This window comes from Poecilia reticulata, linkage group LG16, assembly GCF_000633615.1.
Source record: "Poecilia reticulata strain Guanapo linkage group LG16, Guppy_female_1.0+MT, whole genome shotgun sequence".
NCBI lineage: Eukaryota > Metazoa > Chordata > Actinopteri > Cyprinodontiformes > Poeciliidae > Poecilia > Poecilia reticulata.
In genome coordinates, this window is record NC_024346.1 from 21,469,617 (window position 1) to 21,490,314 (window position 20,698).

General features: G+C 36.1%; 1 protein-coding gene across 1 annotated transcript in view; it reads left to right on the top strand.

Moving 5' to 3' along the window:
- cdkal1 (CDK5 regulatory subunit associated protein 1-like 1) overlaps positions 1–20,373 on the top strand; it is a 182,521-nt gene extending 162,148 nt beyond the window's left edge. The window contains exons 13-14 of the mRNA XM_017309343.1: positions 18,893–18,976; positions 20,338–20,373. Coding sequence (XP_017164832.1) covers positions 18,893–18,976; positions 20,338–20,373 — 120 coding nt within the window. The remainder of the gene's footprint in view (positions 1–18,892; positions 18,977–20,337) is intronic.
- Positions 20,374–20,698: the final 325 nt, after the last annotated feature.

Sequence of the window (20,698 nt, forward strand, 5' to 3'; positions counted from 1 at the left end):
CTTCTTTGAAGGCAGGGAGCAACACCCTGAGGGCTTGTCAGCTAACTTGATGATATGACGCTTCTGTTGAAAGAAACCAGAGAAGATCAAGTGCTTAATGGCCACCTGTGTGTACTTTGTTATTGTGCTTTTAAATCCTGTCAAAACCTTTCCCTCATTTAAAGTCCTTTTATATGCTGCCTCTTAATATTGTATGAACTTAATGTATTGATCACATCTTATGAACTTGGTTTGACTATTTAAAATTAAATTTTATGTGGTTTATTCCTACAGAAGGAATGAGAAGAGGCACAACTGATCAACTCTAACATCTATCAACTTAAAAGTGCAAACATATTGTCTTGTCTCATGCAGAAACATCCCCTAGTTTTCACATTTTGCAACAGAACAGCCACAAACGTCAATGTTATTTAATAGTGCATAACATTTAAATAACATTTAAATAAGGTGGAAAGAAACAGATGTGTGGATTTTTTTATTGACTTGGGTTAATTTTAAATATATGATTAGATTTAATTATTTGTATACAGTTGTTACATAAATAAACCGAATTAAACATAAAATGTAATATTCCAATAAGACCCCCTGTCTGCAGTTGTAACATGATAACTTTTTTTTATTTTTACTCTCATAACCAACACATAGTTTTGCCCAGTAACACTTTCACACATGCAAGTGTTGAGGATCGAATCTTCAATCATCTGGCCTGGGAGAAGAACAATCCTCCCCTTATTCATAGCCTTTTTGTTTAAAATGAGGTGAAAAATTCTAAACCGGTCACATTTATTTGTGGACGGCTATGAACAATGCCAGAAAAACAGAAGTAGTATGAAACGACAACAAAAAAAATTAAAGGACAGGCAGAGCACTTCCAGTCATCTCCTCTCATGCAGAAGCAATGTGGTGCCCTGAGCGCAGTCCTTTCCAGGAACAACAGCATAAACAAATTAAGTTAAAGTGTCCTTACACAGCTCTTTGTGTGTGGTTATCTGGAGATTTATGTGCCTCTGTTTGTGTGTATGTGAAATTTCTGTTTTTCCAAACTATCTCTGCTTAAGTTTTTTTTTTATAGGTGTGTTTGTGTGGGAGAGAGACGAAGAGAGAAGTAGTCATTGTTTACATGTACGGTATCTCTGTTATGACTCTAACGGGAAAGCCTGTCTGTCTTCATGCTTGTGAGCACTTAGTGCATTCTGACTACTTCTCTTAAAGGCAGTGCCTGTAAAAGTAACTCCAAGGCCATATTGTAATTACATTGTTTGGAGAGTATGTTTTTCATCTGAATAACTCATGTAGTGACAACAGTACCTCGAGCTACAACTGGGTTTGGACATGAGCATTAGATTTAATTTCTCATGAGAAGCACTACTGAAGGAAAAGTAAGTTTTCTTAGTGTTTCCTTTTTGCATTCCTGACATTCGTATGAGAACTCGAGTTAATATTCACAACGGCTTTTTTTGTTGGCTATTTCTGACTTTATCACCCGATGAATAGAAACAGGTTATCTGAATTATCTTTTTCCCTTGCAGACTATTGTGCTCTTTGCATTTTATTGAAATCATTGCATTTCATTTCTCTTTATTCAGTTATATTTATATCGCACTGCCTCACTACAAACACCTCAGGGCCAGTTAAAAGGCAAACGGATCCAATACATATGAGCACACAACACATTATTTAGTTGCATAAAACCAGAGAACACCAGCTCACTAATGGAATAAAAATAATCCCTAGATATTTTGCCCTAGACTGGAGTTGAATAAACTATCTGCATTATTCTTAAGGTAGCCTATTCTGGATGTGTTTTGTGTCATTATTAAAGCTTTTAGGCCTTACAAAAGTCCTACGTCTTAAGTCAGGTTGAAAACTGTACAGTATTATGTGACATTTGATGAGAAACACTTTGCATAGTAATTCATGTAGAATGGTTTCAGCCTTTCCTCAATACGTTTATCTATTTAATGCACTAAACCTGAAAAAAAATAATCTTTGCTAATAATTATGGATGAGATGAAGAACATGCTGAGGACTTATGGAGGACGCAGGCTTGTTTATATTCTAATGTTGCTGGAGCCATTCTCTTGCATTTGACCTGTTCATTGGCAAACACTGACATTAGAGAATGACTGTGCATGCCCATTAGCAAGGTGGCTTTTAAAGTTGACATAACAGCAACGGTACTGCATGTGCAGGATTATTTATGTATCAAGTGCACCGCAGGCCAAGATGCTTTTTGTGATGTGTAGAAGTATGGGCAAAAACATGCATATATTCAGTCAGTCACTATACACTGTTAAGGCATGTGAAGCTAATTGAAATGTATGACAATATTTTAAAATCCCTGTAAGTAATAAAGCGTCTACAGACAGATTTGAATGTATATGTTGAGGAGAAGGCCCAATTCAGATTCACTGTAATTTGGACAACAAAGATCTTTGTGGCGTGCTTTTTGAGAACAATCACTTGCTTGGACTGTTGTATAAGATTTGGAACCTATTTTACAAATCAGGCTCATGCTTAGCTGTTGCAGTGTGTTTTTCAATGGATAGTAACTATGAGGTTTAATTTTCAAATACTACTGAATAACGTTGAGTATTTAGTTAGACCTCGGTTGTTTGGCTTGTCACAAACAAGAACATCAAGTTCCCACAAAGACAGACAGCCCTGTTTTTGTTTTTTTTTCCATTGGCCTCCCTCTCTGCCATATGTCATCCAGGAGCCTGACATCTGCTGGAAAACAAACAGATATTAACTAGAGATGTTTTTATATTGTGGTCATAAAACATTTGCATATGTATTCACTCACACATTGAAGCAGTTTTTTTTGGCCTCTGTAATTTAAACAAGTCATTCCCTGTATTTACAGGGCAACACATGAACAGACCAAATATATTGCTGGCAGTTCCTCTGTTGCTGTAGATAGCTGAACATTTTAATTCTTCTAATTGTTTCTATAAAGTAGCTACAAAGTTAACCTTACCTTTAAAATAAATTGCACCTACATGTAACTGGGTGTTTCACCCTCGGTGGCAACAAATGCCATTCTGTGATAACTGGCAACGAATCGTTTATGTAGCTAAAGGGAAAATGTTGTCAGTCTTTAGAAAAAAAGTTTTAATTTCAGGGTTTGTTTTTTTTTTTTTTTTGCATAAACAAGATAAAGTCATGCCACAGGAACTCAATTATAGATCCCATGACACAAAATATCCAAAATATTCTTTACGTGCCATTCAGACGTCTTTGGATCGTTGTTCTTCTACATTACCCAAGTACACTTAGTCACTGATGGCCAGACAGCTTTGTGGAAATAGGTGGGCACACTGAATAGCGGGCATGAGAGATTCAAGAATTTGTCAAACAAGCATATAAGAACCAAAGCAATATCCCATGTGTGTTTTTGACAAAGTAATAACATTGTGCTAAAAAAAATGTTGATCTTGCGTACTATTCCACTTTAAAAACAACTAATTTCAAATGTGTTTCCATCTAATAACCTTTTCTGTCATGACGATCTTCATAGCACCACAATACTGTTAAAAAAAAATGTATAAAAAAAAATAAAAAAAACAATTTGACATGCAGCCAACAAAGGTGTTGCAGACAAACACTTTAGTCTTGGCTGCCAATTTTCCCTTAAATGTTAATACTCACCAATGATAAATTGGCAAAGGAATAATAGAAACCGCATTCTTGTCCTTTGCTTCCTGAATGAGCTGTGAAAAGAAAAACAATACTTGACAATATATTATTGTAACGCAGCACAGTATACCCCAGGTATAACAGATCTATAAAACTACATGGTCACACAAAAATATACTCCGACAAGGAATTGTTAGCAGATGTCTCGGATCACAGTGTTCAGTGTACATAAGCAAACACTACAACTTCAGCCCCCTGTCAGTTTCTTTACACACAGAGGAAGACAGTTGTGATTTTTCTTGACAGAAACTGAACTTGCCTTATGTCTCTTCCAGTAAAGTAATGGAACTCCAATGTGGAAAACTGTCTACAAAAACAAAAAAAAAATACTTTAATTAAATTAATAATTTGAAATTATTAATTCAATTTTTGTAAAGCTGTTAAAATTTAGCCTCGACAATAATGAGGTGAAAACATCTCTAGTGTTTTAGTAAAAAGTGTTAAAATGTATCTATTGATCAACTACAAAACTAAATCACAAAACCACATTCAAACATTTCAAATAAAATGGAACATGAAGTCTGCATTGATAGCTATTTTTTATTTTTTGAAGAACACTCATAGTGCCATGTTACAATATAAATGAATGACTTATGAAAAGGCTGCAGTAGTTGTTGAGTCCCATTCTTCGGTACTTATCAAATTTTTTTTTTGTTATGAGTCAAGGTTAAATATTCAGGGTTCTTTTTGATATAATGATATTGAAAAGACCTCTTTGTACACTGGTTAGCTTTTGAATTGAGTACCTAAAGCAAATTCAGTATCCAAAGACACATTTCATGTTTGATGCAAAGGGGCTTATTAAAAACAGTCTTCTTAGAACAAAAAGAGGATGGTGCATAAAAACTTTTCCAAATTTATCACCTGAAAATCAACCTTTTATCCTCTGTTCACATTTGAACATTTACACAATCTTGAAAAGATGTAAGAGACAAAAAAGCAAGGAGATGAAAAATTATGGCATTCATCAACGGTCATGACCCAACTTTTAACCTGGATAGACATTAGGAATATCCTTGCCTCGTTCCCTAGAGATCATGTTTTTCTTTTTATCACATCTCTCTGACTCTACTCTGCATACTGTAAGGCTAGTCTTTAAACAGCTATAGCACTGGTGTGTCAGATGGGCCTTTCTATGCACCACTGATGTGACTTATCTTTAGGTGTGTCTTGTAGTGATAATCACAATCACTCTGCTTTTGCCAACGCCCTACTATCAGCTGCAATTATACAATAACGTGGATGAATAGATGTGTGCCTCACCCATGCATTTTCTCTTCCTCTCCATCGTCCCGTGTTTCTTCCTCCATCTCTGACTTTATACACATATCCACATAAATTACACATAACAAGGCCTCCAGGCCCACAGGGACATAACGGACAATCAGCCTGACAATCACAGCTGAGCTCCAATTCATGGTGCAGTCGGACACACGATTTCAGACACATAGATGCTGCAACGCCAAGGGCTTATTCTCCTCCTCCCTACCCATCTTGGACACAGACGCCCACACAAAGGATTGCACATTTGCTCTGTTGGAGAAGCCCTACAGTGGGGGAATAAATAAAGAATTGAATCTTTCAGACACTGTGCTGGTGTAAAACTGTTACTTTAGCAGAGACAATAAACATAGATATATCATGTTATCCTTTTTTTGTGTTTTTTGTTTCTAATTTTAATATGATTTTGTTTTACTCTTAAAAGATTGTATGAATACATGTTTTAAATAAGAATTTTAGGGGGAATAGTAGTCGGGTCCAAAGAGATGACTTGCATCATTTATAAGCAGTCCTGCTCTGAAAATTTATGTTTAAAGTTAACACGCACACACACACACACACACACACACACACACACACACACACACACACACACACACACACACACACACACACACACTTAACTTTTTGTTGATGGAGTTTTTGCCTTTGTAGTTTGCTCCTTGTGTTGATATCTATCTTATTTGTTTGTTACATCAATTTGTAGAATATTGCAGAAGATTTTACAACCCAAACTCATCCTTTATCAAACACCCACATGTCTTAAACTGTGTTCCTTGTTTTTCTTGACACTTTCTAATCTTTGCTCAAAGGCCTGCACTTCGTCTTAGTTTATCACATACTTCGTCTGTTTTTCAGTAGTTTGGGGGATTTTTGCGTGTGTTGTGCCATGTATTTCAGTAAGTGATGTTTTGGAGGCTTTCATTCTGTGTTTTCTGCTCTGTCTCAGTTGTGATGTGATTTATTCTAGCATCTCAGACACCCAACAGCCTTTGGGCTACTGTCACAGGGCCTGTGTGTTTTCGTGTGTGTGAGGGACATCTATCTGTCTCTTGTCTGACGAACTAAATTTGTCGCATTGGTGACAGACTTGACTGCCTTTTCTTCTAAGATGGCAAAAAAAACAAAGAATTGTGAAACACTTGACTTTTTCTTTCTTATGTTGTATAATTTATATGTGCTTTGCAGATATGCATTTAAAAGTGATACATACTTATTTATACCGTCATAGTTTTTTTCAGTAGAACCAGAAAGGATAAAAATAGCAACTAAAGTGGCTTGAGAAAGAATTACCCTCTAAACTTTTTTTACGTTTGTCATGTTCAAAGTAACAGATTATACAACAAAAGGAAAATGATGCATGATTGTAATTTTTTCACAAAAGATAAAAATCTGGAAAATAATGTTATGCTAAAGGAGTTGCTTTAGTAGAAAGTGAAATTTTGCCCATTCTTCCTTGAAAAATATCCAGTTGGATGGAGACTGTCGGGACTGTGAGTGTTTCTCTAGGCACATAAATATGCTTTAATCTAAGAAGTCCAGTCTAGCTCTCGCTGTTCTTTCAGGGTCGTTATTCTGCAGGATGGCGAACCTTCAACCCATCTTCCAGTCTTTTGTAGCCTCTAGCAAGTTTTCTGCCAGGTTTAGCTCCATCCATTTCACTATCAACTATGATTAGTTGTAACCTGATTTGTAGGGTTACGTAGGTAGGTGTGTGTGTGTGTGTGTGTGTATATATATATATATATATGTATATATAAGTATATAAAACATTAAATTGTTCAGAATAGAAATGTGAATCATTCTTTTTAGAATTAGTTTTTTTTAATTAAGGAATGTATGCCTTTCCTTCAACTTGAATGATGGGCTACATTTTGCTGGCTCACCACATAGTCACAATAAAATACATGGAAGATTGTGTCTATGTGCAAAAATATAAAAAAGTCAAAGATGTATGAATAATTTTGCAAGGCACTGTATATAACTCAAAATCTAACTCACTATAACTCACTGTATATAACTCAAAATCTGGTACTATGTTAACGTTTTTGCTCTCTATCTTTTGTTAATCAATGGGTTGAGAACAATTTATTTCAGTGTAGCAAATTTGGAGTTTTATTGCTTTACTAAATACTTGTATTGGGTATGTTATCGCTCACTTGTTTGACTCCCACCACATCTTATTCTCACACTGTTCTTTAGGTTTTAGTCTAAAGTCAGAGGTGTTTACTTCTCCCAGCACCAATATATTCATCCAATTATTTTCCTTCGCTAAATTCCACAATAATATTTCATTAGGGAATATTTTTGAGTATTCTAATTTCAGAGGTTTACACTGACAGACCAAAATTATTATGAATTTACCTTATATCAGAAACTAGCCCATGGTCTACTGGTCCTGGAAAGTAGTGCTAGTCATAAAAACACCCAACATCTGGATATTGTCTTTAGTTGCAAATTACACAAATCTCCATTCAGTCCAAGTCAAGTGAGTCTGCACTCATGTTTTATTTGTAGTTGGAAATTGTGTTGGAGAAGGAAGATGCCTGGCTGGACTGCAGTGCCCAGAAACATGAGTCAACACTGCCCTAAAATCATTCTCAAACGTACGAAATCACTGTCTGAAAGGTCTGACAGTAGAGCTTTAAACATTTCAGCGAGCACCAGCCTTCAAATGAAACTACAACTTTGCTTCATTTTATTGTATGACCTATCTTCACTGTTATATGGCCTTTTCCCACAGTCCAGTCAAAAATATTACAATATGTTTGTCTTAAAGAAAGAAGAGTCTGAGATGCATTTTCTGTATTCATGAGATCTTTTTGTTGTATTTAAAGGTACCGTGAGAATGTTTTTGAGCAAATTATAACAACTGATATCCAAAATTGTTGTTTTAGAGCATCACATACTGACCTTCTTTTGCTTACATTCTTTATTGCTGTCTCACTCTCCATCTGAAACTTTCAAGACCTTGTATGACAGCTTTATGACCTCAGTATTCATGAAAACTAATAGCATAGCTTTGTTTGTTTTGAGGGTGGAAAAGATACAATTTTTCAATTGTGGAATCTCCCACTGAGTAACTTTTCTGGGTTCTTTTGAGGTCAATGCTGAAGGATGAGTTTGCCTTCATCTGAGATGGAAAGGTTTATGTTTAAGTCTTTACTTTAAGTTGCTGCACATTGATTTTATGCAACTCTCTTACTTTCTCAGAATCAGCCACTCACCAGTTGTTAAATGTAACTTACTTAATGTAACTGTTTCAAAGGTTTCTGTGTGCATGAGGTGAAAACATATGGCTTTTATTGGGATAGTTGTGTGTATGATTAAAAAACCTCCCAAAACGTGGAAGGACCAGTGAAGCTGTGGAGCAAATTAGAGGAGTGAGGCACACAAACAAGCACACATTCTGCCTTTGGGGTTTGATTATTCATTATTCTTGCATTTCAAGTACATTCCTATCATTTTTACCATGTTTTCTGAGTGTGCATTAATCATTCTGAAATGTATTCTAACATAGTTCAAAGTACAGATGCAACAAAACAAGCGTGATGGTAAATTACAGCTAACTCTTTTATGTAGTTATTTTTTTACTTGCACCATAATTTAACTTTTCTGTTCCGAATACTCCAAGTCATTCTCACAAAATTGTTATATTCATCAGGCATGTAATTAAAGAGTCACAGTTCAACTGTATTTCACTGCTCCTTTTTGTTGCCAATTTCCTAGAAACGTGGATACGTTACGGTCATAGCAATAGGATTATCAGATTATTTGTATTCAAGGAGTACCTTCAGATGCCATGAAGTGGAAAACGAGCAATATTTATTTTTTTCTCTTGACCCTGGCAAATCAAAACAACTGAAATACACAAACATTCAATGTGAATCCTAGCATTTAAAAGGCGTGGACTCTATTAATTAAAATTCAAAGCATGGCTAAACATGACAAAACACCAAATCCCCTTTTTCAGTTGGGGATAAATAATAAATATGCATGAGGAAGTATCAGGTTATAACTTTACAACTTGAAATAGGTTTAGAGTAATCTGCATGAAAAAAAAAATGTTACATCGTTATTCAATTTATACCAATCATAATTTTAGTGGAACAGTTTTTTTTCCTTTAAAAAAAAAAAAAAAAAGCAAACATGCCATGCACTGAGTGTGCTTTGCGCATGTGCAACAGTTGACTTTATTCCTTCACAGTCATGCCGAGTACCAACTTTATTAATAACATTGTTTTCTAAAACATTTCTTGATCATTAATCAGTCTTTTGTAGTTTCTGTTCACCGAGCACATTTTTCTCTTTGTTGAGTACTTCAAACACAAGTCAACTATTTTTTTTTCCCACCTTCTTCATGTCAAAACACATGAATTTCATCGGGCAGGACTGTTTTGCTCCAACTTGGACTGAAGCTAAAAGAGTCACCACTGTTTACTTAGTGTTGCCACTAATATGTTTAATCTGTTCTCAGAGTGTAGTTCCTTCCTCAAACCCTCCAGCCAATGATTACAGTATTTCCCCTGCTTTGTACTCTTTCATTTACCACTGTGTAATCAACATTGTAAGTACCTAAGACTGAATAGGCTTCATGATTGTTCAGCTATTGCAATTTTTCTTTAATCAAAATTAGGACAGGGTTACCGACATGTCTAGATTAGTTTCTTTTGCCTAATTTACTCTGAGAGACATTTCTTTTAGACTGTAAAATTTACTCCGTGTAGCAGTGCATGCAAATAGTGACGTGTTTAATAAGTGATCTACCAGTGATAACAATTTGAAGGAGAAACATCACCCTGAGTAAGGGAATTGTTTATGTAAGTGAATTTCATCACTAGATAAAAAAAATAAAAAAAACCCTAAGCAAAATCTTGTTTTGCAGCATCCTCTCACTCAAAAAGGACATGTTCCTCAGAGAATACCAGAGCCACCTAATCTCCTTTACTCAAAGTTCAGATGTTTAGGTTTCATCATCCACCTGTGTATTTCCTTGCGTGCTCAAACGCACCCCTGTTAAGGTTTGGAAGTCTCTGAGAGAAAGCTACATGACTGCATTGTAAAAGCCAGATGGATATAGTTTATTGGCCAGAAAAGCACCTCCAGCTGCTGTTGATAACTGGGTTTGTAAAAGACACAACTGTGCAGACTGCAGAGCATTGTAAAGTATTTTACCGCATGCAAGGTTCTAACAGCTTGAATGCTTTTCTGGTATTTGTACAGTTTGATAAAATTGTCTTTTAATTCGCTTCATTATTCTTTTTTAATGCAAATTATAGTTTTTTTGTGTCCTTGTTTCTACTTTTTAGCGTTGCTTCCTCCATGCCCGTTTCACTTGGTGTTGAGGCTCCTTTTAAAGTAGCTAATTTGTAGAACTTTGATCTCGATTGATTTTTCATTTGCCCCCGTAAACACAAAACCAAAGCACTCCGTAATCCGCTAGTTTTTGTGGCCAACTCTGAAAAGTTTCAGTGTCTTTGAATTTTACTTTGAGGCTAAAACAAAACACCCAAACCAACAGGGGAGATTTTTTTTTTCATTCATCTTTCAAGAAGCTTATTCAAAAGGAACCTCCAAAAGATCAGAGAATATTTCTTTAGCCCTGTTAAATCACTCCCCACAGCGATTATTTTCCAGGGAACAAAAAAAAGAAAAAAAAAATCTCTGGCTTGTTTATGTAGGAGTTCATCAGTGATTGCATGTCATGATAATCTACAAAGCTGAGTAAGTGAGATCTGTGCATAGAAAGCCCAAATCCCGGTTCATTGTCCTGCCTTATTCTTAATCCCATCTCCTACTTAGTTTGTCAATAAAGTATAAATTACACTCTCTGTCCTTGTATAATCATAAATGCATATGAAATATTGTTTCTTCCATCTTTTCCAAAACATTTGTGAGATATGTTAGACGTATTCTGATGGTCTCTCGGTCAGTTTAGCGATTCAACAAGTCACATGCTCATGAAACCTTTAAACAAACTTTTGTTCCCACATCACTACATGTCAATTTATTTTTTTTGTGATTATTGAATTCACCGTTGAGAAACTGTGGAAACAACTGCAAGAACTGGTCAACCATACACCCAGTTCTCATAGATTAATGTTTCAATTAGAAATCTGATCTAAGTGATCTGTTAACATTCATTTGCACATAACTAGATAGGATAATGGGCAAATTCTGATATTACTTTCAATTGTTGTCTCTCAAACCGTTGTAAAACATGCCAAACGTACAAATTGAACATATTGGTCCAAAATACCAAATGGCAGGAAACTGCCTCTTCATAAATTATTTAAAGAAAAACAACCAAAGTACATAAAACAACGTTTTTGGGCTCCTTTTCCTAAGAAAAAAAAATCAAAACTACATATGAGCAAAATATCAAAGGGTCAAATAGTCACTACACACTTAGTATCTTTTTAGCATGAACTTTTCTTTACAAGCATATAACATTGTAAGTCAACATTAGTTCCATGTCTGAAATCTGGGGGGCAGGGAGGGGAAGCACCATTTTCTTGCTTTTACAACAAGACCAAACATATGAGCATAAGTCAAAGCAGGTGGGGCTGTTAAGCAGGGAAGAATAAAAATGTGTTTCCAGTGTTTACATTTTTCATCACTACATGCATGGTTTATGAACATATGCACCTTGAATTTAAGAAAACACTGAGATGACTCAATTATTTGAATCAGCTGTGTTCAAGTAGGGAGGCATACAAAATAGCAGTATGGGTGGATTCATAGGACAATAATTCAAAAACATGGCTGTAATTGGAAAACATGGACATAAATAGCTGTCGAGAGTTATTGTGTAATGATTGAGATTATTGCATGTGGAATGGACCTTAAAACACTTAAAGATTGATTTTTGATTTTTTTTGCTTCCCTTTTTATGTGAGACCTTTTCCATCCAGCTTGATTTTAAGTGATTATAATCTAAAGATCCATTCATGGATGGAATTTTTTATTATTGTCAATTACTCTGTCAATTTCTGTACTGAGACGGTTGTTGTGTTCAATAAAAAAACTAACTCTTTTGACTTTTGAGTTCTTTCACAGTAAAACAAAACATTTTTTGCTTTTCACTCTGGCAATGTAACCCAGTCCAGTTATAAAAATGTCTACAAAACTAGGGGGGGGGGAGGCTTTTGGTAAACAAACAGCTCATTAGAATTCAAAGCTGCATTTCTCTCATTATTCCTGTTATGATGAGGATTAATTATCAATTAAACTCACGATCCCACAAATATGTAATGGCTCTGCTGTGTATCATGGGATGTTATTCTCTCAATGGTGAAGTAAATAAGTGCCTTAGTGCACAAAGACTTTGATGTCATGTTTGGAATGCTGTGACTTGCTTCAACAGATGGAGTAAATAGAAAGCTAAATGCATACAACCAAATATGCATCGCTGCAAGGAAAGACAAACAGCAACGGAAACAAAAACCAATAAATATTATGCATTTATGTAAATCATTTGTAGTGTGATGGTGTTCGTGGGAGAGCAAATGATGACATAATCCACTTTAGTGAAAAAGAATTGTAGACTTGGGCACCAAAGGGGGAAAAAGAAAAATGGACACTGAAAATGCAGCCATCAACTACAAATGGAGAAATAAGTAAAGAACTTCCTATTTGATCAACTGATATCCACGTTTTAATCTGACAATTCAAAGTCTCCAAGTATTGTTACATAAAACTGTTACGGAAGTGAATTTCTGACCAAATATAGTTTACATATGTTTAAATATAGTGTAATTTTAAAAAATCGCTTAAAGCCACATTTGTTTTTAACTTGTTCACAGGATTTTTGTCTGAATTACAAGAAATGTGTCCAATGACGTAAGATATATTTATGCCAATTTCCTTTTCTCTTTCTGAATTCCATCATTTTCAATCTAAAATAAATTCTTTCAGATGAAATGTTTCTGTTAGCATGTGGTTAATTAATAAAAATTCAATTATTCAATAGAAAAATTAATCAAGTTTGATATGGATAGTAATGTATTGATTTTGTAAGCCTAAAAACAATTCATCAGTTGTCGACTACTAATTTAGTCATTTGAAAAAGTTGCAGTCGATAAACAAGTACATTGATCTTCAAATTTGCACATTTCATTAGTATGTATAGTTGTAATGTTAATCCATCTATTTCACTCATGATGTTAAATAGTTTGGCATCTTTTGAAACAGAGCCACACATCTTTCTCTGACTGGATCTTTGAAAGAATAGTTTACAGAAAAGGCAAGCTAGTGATTGTTCCACCTTGTCTATATTTTGATGAGACAAGTTGATTACACTTCTTGCAACTCTTTTTTTATTTATGTACCAAAACACACAGACACTGCTTCATAAGCAAAATACTTTGAATGTCACCATTTGTACTGTCCAGTGTTACAGCAACATGTTGCTGCAGGGCTCTTACTGCTGATGATCTTAATTAGAGATGAGCTCCACTTCCATGATGTCATATCAAGCAGACAACTTGGCAGCTCAGGGGCATTGCTGCCCCCCAGCAAGTTTGTTGTAAAACTTAAATGCATTTTCTAAGTTTTGGCTGCAAATCTGTTCCTATGGTTTGTTTGATCAAATTTTCATGCTACTTCATACCTGCTTTTGGTTACCAGGAGATGCTTATTTCCACTCCTGTTTGCCATTACAATATTAAATGCCCCACCCCCGTTTTCCAAACTATTGTTCTTTATTCCCCTGTAATGTAATCATAATGTCCCCCCTATTACTCTAGAGCTTTAGAGTCTCAGTTGCAGAAAATCTATAGTTGAAAGAGTAGCCTTTCAAATATTATGGTTTGTCAAATACCATAAATACAAAATCTGTTAGGGATTTGGTGAATTGCAAAGCTTTTCATGCATGCGCATAAAACATCACTTCTGTTTAAAATGTAGATTTTGAATGTATTGATTGTTGTAAATCATTTTGAAGCTCTTACAACTTGTATGGAATGCCATCAATGAACAACTTAACCGCAGTTTGGACAATCCATCAAAATCAAGAGCAATCTTCTGATACAAACTGTTTAGTCAATTTCATTCAATTAGTTTTTGCTTTTGGGTGCAGCTCCTTGTAGTCTTTATTCAAGTCTAATACTCTACATTCCACAATGTGTTGCTGATTGTTCAGAGGGCTTTAATGTATAATTGCCTTCTGAGTTGCAATTCAATCAACATAATCAAGGATATTCCTCAATCCCATATCACTGTTTCTCACCGCTCACTGTGGTGAGGATTAGATATTACTAATTCCAGAGGATCTGCACATCAGTCATGCTTAGCTCTTCTTCCTCCAATCCAATGCATTTCTAATCATGTATAAAGTTTGTAAGCAATTCATAAAAAAACTTTTAAAAGTCACAGTCAATAATGCTCAGCACATCGTACTAAAACTATAACGAGAAAAATGGTCAGTCGAAGAACTGAGTTTTGAATCTGTTAAAAGCAGGGGTGAAAGAAAATTCAGATTGTGGCCAGGAAGCCAGAGCACCAGAGAACAAAGTAGGTGATTGTTGATTTCAGGAGGAACAGGATCCAATCAAACCCCATTTCCATCATGGGAGAAGAAGTGGAGGTGGTTGAAGAATATAAACACTTTAGTGTTCATTTGGACAACAGTCTGGACCGAGACGCAACAGTGAAGCGTCAGTAGACAGCTCTGCACCTCTCTTAACTCGAGTGTCCAAGACCAAGACATACGGCCGCAGATCTGATGAAACAATGACAGTCGATCATCGTGGAAATCTTATCATCATTTCCTGGTGCCAAGTGCACATATGGACATCCTTATGGCTGAACATGGTGTTCGTTATGGACAATCTGTGACGAGCGCAGAAGTCCAACAACAGAACACCACTTGCGTTCAGATCGGGAGGGAAGTTCATCCCAACAACGCCCCTCCAGGTCTCACTGTCATTACCCACATGAGCGTTGAAGCCCCCCAGCAGAACAAGAGAGTCCCCATGAGGGGCACTCTCCAGTACCCCCTCTAAGGACTCCAAGAAGGGTGGGTAATCTGAACTGTTGTTTGGCCCGTAAGCACAAACAACAGTCAGAACCCGTCCCCCCACCTGTAGGCGGAGGAAGGCTAGAATTTAAAACTACTTTCACCCCTGGTTAAAAGGGGACTTATGTGTAATTATTTCTGGAAATTCATTCTAAACTTTAAAATGTGTCAGAGTGTAGGCAGAATGAGCTCACCCAGTCAGTGAAACAAACAGTAAATCATATCCATACCAATGAATATAGTGTCATGTCACAGAAATCAGTATCCGTGGGCGTCGTGTGGCGTAGGTCACAGGTCGCACATCTCCAAGTTATGTATAGTCAATTTGCTGGGAGACTGAAACAGGTTGAGTGTTTTTGTCTATAGTTTAGTTGCCATGCAATTTATCAGGCTGCCAAAAAAAAAAATGCAAGATTGCATTCAGTGATAAAAGAAGAGCACAAAGATCGAACCCAGGTTAAGAACCACTGCTCTATTGCATTGTCTCTTACTGTTGATGGCATTTTCTGTCCCACAATAAGGCTGAAACTTATTGTGGAGTTATTGAAACCTCCCACAGATAACGGGAAATGTCAAGGATTGTTACCAGCACAGACATGATTTGCATGTTGGTGAGTGTTGACCATCTTTAATCCAAAGAAAATTGTGACATTAGAACACATGTGTGCCATTGCTGCTGTTCTATAAACCATTAAAGAAATGAGAAGGGAGGAACTGATGAGAGAAACTTTTAAAAGATGAAAGAGGTTTGAACAACAGAGGAAACACCCAGAAAAAATAGTCACATGGAGGCAAAAGGATAAATCTGGAAAGAGAGAAGAAAAGAGCAAGGATTATGGGTGTCTGCAAAAATGGAAAAACCCTGGGCTATATGTCAGAACCGTGACTTCTAAGGCTTTGACATATTGCCAAGGAAATGATCAGTCAGCACAGTTTTAGAGTACGGGGCTCATCACTGGCAGACTTTAAATGCAAATACTTCCTGCTAAGCCTACAGGACACTCTGTTCCCAACATTTTCAAGTGTGAGCTTTAGATATTTATAACCCAGGTGGTTTTGCACTGCAGCAATATTTTCTAAATTGCTGGATTGGGTTTAAACTTTGCTTTTGTAGTGCCTTTGACATGAGAAGAACATTTACATGTTTCTTGTACAAAGGATATTAATAATGTGCCTCTCGGCAATGTATATTGTACTGTGTGTATTTGCATTTTTAAAGTGAATGTTAATAGGCATTATGTAATGCTAAATGTCTTTTTATCACAATTGCACTCTACTAAATCATTTTTTCCTTCCAGTTTGGCTCTTAGTTTGCTCTTTTAAAAACAATGTAAACTAACATTCTGTTTGATTCTGTTTTCACGTTTCAATCATTTATTTTTAACAGATTTTCAATTTACATGTACAAAAAGAATAAGAGTTTGCTTTTATGCACCGCTCTTTGCCTGCAGCCTCTCTGCTGTGGTGAGGGTAGGAAAGCAAATAACTAGACATGAAAAGGGAATCAATTCTTCACTTGAGCAAATCCAACAACCTTTAGATAAGACATTAGAAGCAGATGTAAGCTACAGTTTGAGTGTAGAGATATACTTACAGTATATTTTTCACTGTGTTTTATCTAACACAGTGGAATATTGTATGGAGTTAAGCAACATTAGTTATTTTCTTTCATATTTAAAATGAAAGCTGCAGTATGTAACTTTTTTAAATTATATTTTTACATATTTCTTAAAGGGGCAGTATTGTGTAAAATCAACTTTTTTTAACTTTACATCATGTTATGTTATTTCCTCATCAAAAATGTATCTGGAGTGTTCCCTTGATTCTTTTCCTGCATTAATTCCTTTAATCTCCTTTAAATTAGCTGTGCAGAACACTTGTGTGGACCGAGCACAGCCTAGCTTCTCCTCGGAGCTGCAGTTTCCAAGCCTCCAAGCTTACTCCTTACAAAGCATTCCTCCCACGCAACTCCTTCACTGAGCTCCTTCAGACTAGCTAGCAGCAATCAGCAAATACCTGGTGGAACTGCGCATCTGCTGAGCTCCTTATAGAAGGAGCATCTCAGTGGAATGCTGGTTAAAAACGTTCAAGTGTTGATAGAGGAGCCACGTTATCATGACTTCTTGATGGAGCAAGAATTTTTAGAGACAGAGACCCTATTTCAATGTGGTAAATTATGACGTAAAATTTCTCTTAAGTCATATTTGATATGTATAGCATTTTTATAGCAACTGAAGCTGACATAGATACTTGATTGATCTATAAAATGGCACTTTGTGGCAGGAGAACATATAATATTGCCCCTTTAAAACTTTAACTATATCGTGACAGCTTAACATGAGAAAGCTAATCCGTGAAAAAATTGAGCTCCTCTGCCTCCTGCCTGTAATCCTACTCCATTGTGTATGCATTACTTCTGTGCTGGTGGTGGAAAAAAGACTTCTGCTATCATTTGTGGTTATGCTAACTAGCCGGCACATTCATTGCAGGCTCTGTTGTGGGGAGGGAGCTGCAGTGTAACAAAGAGCCAGGGGGAGGGTCTGAGCAGCACATACATGAGCAGGTTCGACAGTGCTAAGACCCTCCTCCTGACTGATTGGTTGTTTCTGGCCAAACAGTGTATTTATGTAGGTTGCAGTAGAAATGCAGAAAGGAGACAGAGGAGCTTGATATTTTCACAGATTATTGGTATCATGCTGTCAAGACACAGAGATAGTCTTAACAAATATGTAAATAACACATTTTAACCTGCAGCAACTTTAAACATTTCATATCCCATTTCTTTGTATTTACAGTGTTTTGATGTAGATGAAGCAAGATTGTACATTATAAACACTTTCTGTTGAATGCATTAGCATTCAGCGTGACAATGGAGTTTGGATAAAGATCAGAAGTATTACATTTACATTTTACTTTTTTTTTTTTTATTTGGATTAATCATTTTGAAAAGAAACCTTTACTTTTAATTCAACACTTAGGTGGTTTATTAGAGTCTGCAGTTCTTTCAGTGGAGCTCTTTTCATCTTCATCTCTTCCTCATTCCTTGGAGTCAACAACATTCTTTAACAGAAAATGTGCTTTTTATCATTATGTCCTATATTAAATTGCTAGATTGAGAGGCCTTGTAGTATTTGATTTTCTGATTTTCTGAATAGCATTCTGTACACATTTGAATTGTATCCTTTTATGGACTTCTTTAATTCCGCTTCTTTCTTTCTTTCTTTCTTTCTTTTGCAAGGACTTGTGTTGAATAGTTCTTACTGTCATCTCTGCAAAGCACTAAAATGAAGTGGCTTAGAAACCTTGAAATTGTAATTAAAAGGTGAACCTCAGCAACATAAAACTTGAAAAAAGAAACGTGTAAGAGCAAAGCTTTTATTGCCTTTGCAATCTTTGTGAATAGAGGCATGACTGAAGAAGTCTGCTTCTGTCAAATAAACCTGAGGACAATTCACAGCTTTATGCATTGCCTGTGGGACACAACTGTTAACACCTTGGTACAGCTATAGTTTTTAATTAGACATTCAGAAATACAGATCTGCTTTACATGGTTTAGTTACCTTGTGAATGTGTCAAACAAAAATGCTTTTTTCCCTAGCTTTTACTGAAACCAATTTGATCTCGAGCAAAGAATTATTTATTTGAATTAAATAAATATAAGAATAAAATGATTTTGGTTTACTTAAGCAGGTTCCATCCCTCCTCATGCTTATTGAGAAAGGTACCGCCAACCCTACATGAGCCTGAACATAATCAAATGGATGTGCAGATGGATAAAATGCTAGAAATAAAAAAGCCAATTCTTAAAATTGCTAGAATGGACTGTTAAGTTAATATTCACCCCTTCACCTCCAGTTAGTCATGGCTCTAGACTGTGTCTTTGTGTATTTGTAGGTGGGAGAGAGGCAATTTGTGCTGGTGACAGAGGAGTCTTTTGATGCCCAGTACTACGTTTCCCACAACAAGTTCTACGAACAGGTAAGGAAGCAAATAATTGTGGAGATCAACTTTACTTTTGTAGGTTCAAAAAGACTTTCTAATAGCCTAATGGATCAAACAGTATGCATTTACATTTAGCAACAAGATGGGTCTTTTGTTTTGTTTTGTTTTTTTCAAAGTAATACAAGGTACACAGTTTATTTCCAACAGCAGTAATTGATGAGAAATCACTTTATCCATTCTTGTCATCTTTTTCTCCTGGTTTGAATTGACAGCATAGAAACGCACTGTTTTATTCCCCCCACTTAAGGCTTTAGTGTAAACTACATTCCTCTGAACTGCTCTTGTTTAAATTAACAAAAGCTAGTATAAATACACTTGCATCGATGAGGTTCTTTCGGCAAGCATTCACCGACGCACAGAAACCATAATGCCATAGTGAGCCAGGAAAGAAAATGGATTTTTTTTAAAACACAGCCATTTTGGTGTGATGCTCTTTATTTTTATGTGTGAGTGAAAGTCTGTTGACATTGACATTAGATGAATCATAAAATAAAGACTACTACTGTACACACAGCTATTGCTTCTCACATTGTGCAGTAAAATGAACTAAACACATTCGAGTTACAGTTTATGTCTCTTGGTTGTGGAATTTAACCAACTCTTTCTCATTTTCACACATAGCAAATTATATCCGAGGCTTTGCTTTGGCTATCACATGTAGCACTCACAGCAGGTGTTGGAGGCTTAGCTTATATTCACCAAAGTAGGTTAGCTATAATATCGGACATACTCACGAATACACACCAACACACCCTACGGTGTTCATGAGAGAATTTGGCAGCTGATAACAGCAATACTTTTTTTTTCTTCCTTTTTACTGTACTAACATTAAGGTCACCCCTAAAGACATACACATTTCATGCACACATGACACACACACGCATTGCAGTTGCAAGGCTTCAAAGACCTGCAGTCAACCTGTGAAAAATTCACTTTAAAACATCTTCAAATAAATCAATTTCCTCCTGCTTTAACCATCATCAGAAACATGTTTGAAGTTATGTTTTTTATTAGCAGAGGGGGCATGGGACGGTAATAATTTTTTTCCTCCCTTCGACTTCCCTCCCCTCCCCTTTCCTCCTCCTGCTTTGCACCTCCTTCTGCAGGCTATAAACCTAAGTTACAAGTGTTACTCGGTTCATCCGTGTTGTTGGAGTGCACACGCTAGAGTCATCCAAGTGTGCATTTCCAGGCATATGTGTTGGTTGAAAGGAGATGTTGTTTGATGTTTTATTCTCAAAGCCCTCTTGTACTCTTAAATTACACCTTTACTTAAAAAAGTAACAGCTTTGTGAAAGACTATGAACCAGCATGTCACTGAATGTGTTCTCCTGAAGAATATGCCTGTACCCACAGGACACAAGGAGTTCTAGTTGTAGGAATGCTATAAAGCCTTCACACTGTAGTGATTCTCTCGCTCTTTCAACATCGTCTGTATGCGTTTTTGTATTTACTGCAACTGCAACTATTCAAATATCAACACATTTAGCTCTTTTTAGAACATGCTGGTTTTGCTCTCTGCTTTTTTTCTTTTTTTTCTTTTTTTTTGTAACTTTATTACTGTTTAAAGTATTTACCAAAATAACATTTCCTGGAAATGAATTGCATAGGTCTTCACATCATTCAAAGACCTTTTGTTATTTGAAGCCACTTACCTTTCCCTCATTTTTAACTTGAAGAGGAGGGAGGGTGTGGGGG